This window comes from Pteropus vampyrus, unplaced genomic scaffold (assembly GCF_000151845.1).
Source record: "Pteropus vampyrus isolate Shadow unplaced genomic scaffold, Pvam_2.0 Scaffold1, whole genome shotgun sequence".
Classification (NCBI taxonomy): domain Eukaryota; kingdom Metazoa; phylum Chordata; class Mammalia; order Chiroptera; family Pteropodidae; genus Pteropus; species Pteropus vampyrus.
This window is the reverse complement of record NW_011888782.1, coordinates 23,666,470-23,671,692: the sequence shown is the minus strand read 5'-3', so window position 1 is coordinate 23,671,692 and position 5,223 is coordinate 23,666,470. Positions and strand designations below refer to the sequence as shown.

The 5,223-nt window shown below is 34.0% G+C and overlaps 1 protein-coding gene across 1 annotated transcript in view; it reads left to right on the top strand.

Moving 5' to 3' along the window:
* SEC22A (SEC22 homolog A, vesicle trafficking protein) overlaps positions 1 to 4,839 on the top strand; it is a 55,697-nt gene extending 50,858 nt beyond the window's left edge. Inside the window, exon 7 of the mRNA XM_011369363.2 lies at positions 3,985 to 4,839. Within this exon, the coding sequence (XP_011367665.1) occupies positions 3,985 to 4,185 (201 nt within the window). The 3' untranslated portion in view covers positions 4,186 to 4,839. The remainder of the gene's footprint in view (positions 1 to 3,984) is intronic.
* Positions 4,840 to 5,223: the final 384 nt, after the last annotated feature.

The following is a 5,223-nucleotide window of genomic DNA, read 5'->3' as shown; positions in this document are numbered from 1 at the left end:
CTGTTTTTCTAAAAGTTTTGTTGTTCTGTGTTTTACATTTAAGTTCATGATTCATTTTGAATTAAGTTTTGTATAAGATTGTATAAGATGTGAGACTTAGATTAGATTGAGGGTTTTTTGTTGTTTCTTGCCTGTGGTCAGATGGCCAATTGTTCTAGCACCATTTGTTGAAAAGGCTATTTTTTCTTCACCAAGTTGGTTTTGCATCTTTGTCAAACATCAGTCGGGCATATTCGTGTGGGTCTATTTTGGGGTTCTGTATTCTGCCCCATTGATCTATGTGTCTATCCCTCTGCCAGTACCACGTAGTTTGATTACTGTAGCTGTATAATATTTATTAAATTCCATTTTCTTAATAGTTATAGAGCTACTCAAATTATCTGTTTCATAATACATGAATTGTGGTAGTATGTGTTTTAAGACATAGTGGTCCATTTCATCTGTTATCAGATTCCTGTGCACAGTTGGTTGCAGTGTCCTCTTACTTTCCTTTTGATGTCTGTAGGATCTGTAGTGATATTCTATTTCATTTCTCATACTGGTAATTTGTATCTTTTTTTTGTCAGTCTTGTTAATTTCATTGGTCTTTTAAAAAACCTGTTGTTTTATTGTTTGTTTCCTATTTTCAATTGTATTGATTTCTGCTCTTACCTTTATTATTTCCTTCCTCATACTTGCTTTGGGTTATCTGGCTCTTCTTATTCTAGGTTCTTGGGAACTTAGATAATCGATTGGAGAATTTTCTCTTTTTTAATATGTAGATTTAGTGTCATAAATTTCCCTCTTAGCACTTCATTATCTGCATTCCATAAATATTGATATGTTGTATTTTCATTTTCATTTAATTCAGTGTATTAAAAAAATTTTTTCCTTGTGGCTTTCTCTTTGACCTATGGATTATTTAGTATTATGTTGTTTAGTTTCCTAATATTTGGAGATTTTCAAATTTTCTTTCCATTATTGATTTATAGTTTGATTCCATTGCGGTTGGAAATCACACTCTCATTTCAGTTCTTTTCTATTTATTGAGGTTTATTCTATGGCCCAGAATATGGTCTATCTTAGTATTCTAGGCACGCTGGAACAGAACATGTATTCCACTGTAGTTGAGTGAATGGTCTGTAAATGTTGATTAGATTCTTTTGGTTGATGGTGTTTTTTTCTGTATCCTTGCTGATTTTCTCTCCAGTTCTATCAGTTGTTGAGAGAGGGGTATTGAAGTTTTCAGCTATACTTGTGGATTTGTGTATTTCCCATTTCTGTTCTATTAGTTTTTGTTTTGTGTATTTTGTAGCTCTTTTTTTGGTTCATATATATTTAGGATTGGCATGTCGTCTTGGTGGATTGATCCATTTATCATTAGATAATATCCCTCTCTGTCCCTGGTTATTTTCTTAGAAATATTTTTATATTTATCTGATATTAATGTAGGCACTCCTTTATTTTGATTGTTTGCATGATATATCCTTTTTTATCATTCTACTTTCAGCTTGCCTATATCATTTGAAGTAAGTTTCTGCTAGGCAGCAGAGTTGATTTAGGTTTCTAAACCCACTCTACTAATTTCCATCTTTTAATTACTGTATTTAAGCCATTACATTTAATGTAATTATTACTGTTACCACTTAAATCTGCCATCTTATTTTTTGTTTTCTATTTTTAATTTTTATGTTTTCTTTTTCCTATCTTCCTGTGGGTTACTTGAACATTTTTTTTAGAACTCCATTTTTATTTATCTAAGAGGGTTTTGGGGTATATCTCTTTGAACAGCTTTTTAAATGGTATTGCATTTATATATACTTATCACAGTTTTCTGATGTTGTCATTTTACCCATTCAGGCGAAGCATAGAAACTGTATGTCCCTTTTATGTCCCTTTGCCCTCCTCTATTTATAATATAATTGTCTTAAATATTTCCCCTACATATATTTAGAATCACACCAGACAGTGTTATAATTTTTACTTCAGCTATTGAACATAATTTAGAAAACTCAAGAGGAGAAAGAGAATCCATTATATTTACCTATAGTTTTCCTTCCTGTGTTCTCTTTGCTGTCCCAGTGTTCCATGGTTTCTCCATGGTTTCTTCTTTTATTGTTTCCTTTCTATTTAGAGAACTTCCTTTAGCCATTCTTTTAGGGTACATCTCTAGGCGACAAATTCTCTTAGTCTTCTTCCACCTGAGAATGTCTTTATTTTCCCTCTTGCAAGATACTAATTACAAAGAGAAAAATAGTACTTCACAGTGGAGAAACCCGTCAGACACCACCTGACCAGGAGATCAGAGTTAACGTCATCAACAATAAGACATATTGCTTATCACCTCTGTGATATTCTCACCAAAACTGCATCTTCACTTCAATCTTGAGAAAATATCAGACAAACCAGAATTAAAGGACATTCTGATCAGTACTGTTCAAGAATTTCAAGGTCATGAAAAACAAGGACTTAAAGAGCTATTACAGATTTGCAGAGACATGACAACTAAATGCAATATAGAATCCTGGATTGGATTCTGGACCAGAAAAAGGGCCTCAGTGGGACAACTGGCAAAATAAAGTCTGTAGATTAGTTAATAATATTGTATCAATGTTCATTTCCTTATTTGATGATTATACTATGGTTTTATAAGAGGATAACATTAGGGGGAGCAGGGTGAAGGGTATACAGGAATCTCTACTATTTTTGCAACTTCTCTAAGTCAGATTATTTCAAAAGAAAAGGTTATTTTTTTCAACTTTTTTTTTACACAATGCATATCACTTAGGTAAAAAAAAAAAAAAGTGCTTCCCATTCATTTTGCTTGGATAGCAGTCTTCCTTTTAAGTAAACAAAGTCCTCATTTCTATATGAACGAAACGCATTTAACTGAACATTTCCACATTCTTTCTGCATTGCGGCAAACACCCTTCCAGTACTGAAGGCTGGATACAATTCCACACAGAGACCTCTGCTTCTTTCATAAGACTTTGTGATCACATATAATTCCAGTTTTACCAGATTGAGAATTTTAGATGCCTTCTAGAAAACAGCTCATTCAACAAATTTTTAATGCGTACTTTTATGTATCAGGCACCATTCTGGGCACTGGAGATAAATGAGTGAACAAAACAAAAACCTCTCATGAAGCTTTGATTCTATCGGAAGAATATAGATGACAAAATAAACATTTTTAAAGTATGTTTATAATATGGGAGGAAAAATGAAGCAGGAAAAGGCAAATGCCTTAGGGTAGATAGGGGGAGTACTTTCTTTACTATATCTTCTAAGATAGTTCTCATTGCATTCTCTGTCCCCTTTTTCTGTTTTATCTTTTTCAGGACATAACTATTTGATATTATATGTATAAAATGTTTATAATCTTTTTCTCTCCACTAGAATGTAAGCTCCAAGTGAACAAGGCTTTTAATTGTTTACTTAATACTAGGGAACAATGCCTGACTTATAGCAGGCTCTCAATAAACATCCGATGAATGATTTCTCCCTCAAATCTTCACTCAGATCCTGCTAGCTTAATTCATTGCACTGAATGGGAGATCAGTAAATATTTGTTGGTTTCAGTAATATTCATATTCAGTTATAGAAGAGTCCGTTTCGCTAAATGACTTATTTGAGCTTTTTCTACTTTCCTGATGTGAAAATGAGAGAGAGAACTGTCAGACTCTGAGAATGATTCTCGGTTTCCTGTCACTTGAGGAATGTCCAGCCTGTTTGCTAGGGAGTCATCCAATTATTCCTCCATTTTGAATATGATAGAAAATATTTTTTCTTTTGAAAAATGAAAAACATGAAAAGCCTATTTTCCTTTCAAGCTGTGGAGCTTTCATAGCTGAATATTTCGATGTTACATTATCTATCTGTAGATGAAAAATCCCCTTATTCCACTCTCATTTTTTACTCTGTAGCCTGTTACAATTATATAGCAGAAGCATCTTTTCCTTTTCCTATAACCCTAATCATCTCTCATTTTTATATTTTGAACAGTGTTATTTACTTGTCTACTATACCGGCTGGCGGAATGTCAAATCTTTTTTGACTTTTGGCCTAATCTGTCTATGCAACATGTATCTCTATGAACTTCGCAACCTCTGGCAGCTTTTCTTTCACGTGACTGTGGGAGCATTTGTTACACTACAGATCTGGCTAAGACAAGCCCAGGGTAAGGCTCCTGATTATGATGTCTGACACCATCCTTCAGACTTACTGCCTTGACATCTGGGGAAAAGGAGGGAGCATATCTTAACTGCCACTGTGATGAAGAAACTGTTCACCGCAAACAAGAAGCTCTGCTTTCTTTCTCTCCAACTGTCCTTTTTGTTTTAAGTCAGCATGGCATGCCTGTGAGCATGCAATATCTACTAGGCAAACTCCTCTCAGAAGAATGCCAGCCATGAGGATTTTTACTCAGAAGAGAAGACTTCGCTCTGCAGGACTGTAAAAGTGGGGAGAAGAGTCAGATGCCATTGGAAGACCTGACCAGCATTCCTGAATCCTCACTGAAGAGTTCAATCAAAAAATATTGATCTTTTGAGGATTAAGCAGGAACTCTACAACCTGGGTTTGCCTTTGTGAGGCATTAGTATAGACCAAATAAAAAGATGCTGTAGTAAATTAGAAAATTTATGTTTAAAACATTACTTGCTAAATATCAGATTATTTGCACATTTATGGTACCATGAGTTTATCAAGTCCAGGATGGTATGGAATTGGTTCTTTTTCCTTTTATATTTTTGCTTGAATCTTAACTCTGGGAATCACCTGATGTAGGAGAGGCTTTGGTGAGCTCATCTCTGGAACATCACAAGTATTGAAAATAGAGTGACATATGTTTCCTTTCTAGACTACGTTGGTAGTTTCTTTTGAAATCACTTAAAAATATGATTTATTAGACTATAACTAATAGCTCGTTTCTCAAACTTTAATCACTTGAGAACTACATGTACTGTTATTTACTTAATATTTGTCTTTTAAATTTTTAAATATTTTAAAAAGGAACTAATTCTTCTGAGTGGAAACCCAGCATCAGTTTGCCATAAATAAAAGGTAACTACAAAATAAATAAAACAAAAAATGTTACTAAATTCTAGCCAAATGCTAATGCCTGCCAAGGCTCTGAATCCCAGAAGCCTGCTCTTTACATGTTGCAGCAAGAGAGGTGTTACCCAGCACCAAATAGGGATCTCTCTGTGGAATTATCAGGAGGATAATTTTATATATATACAT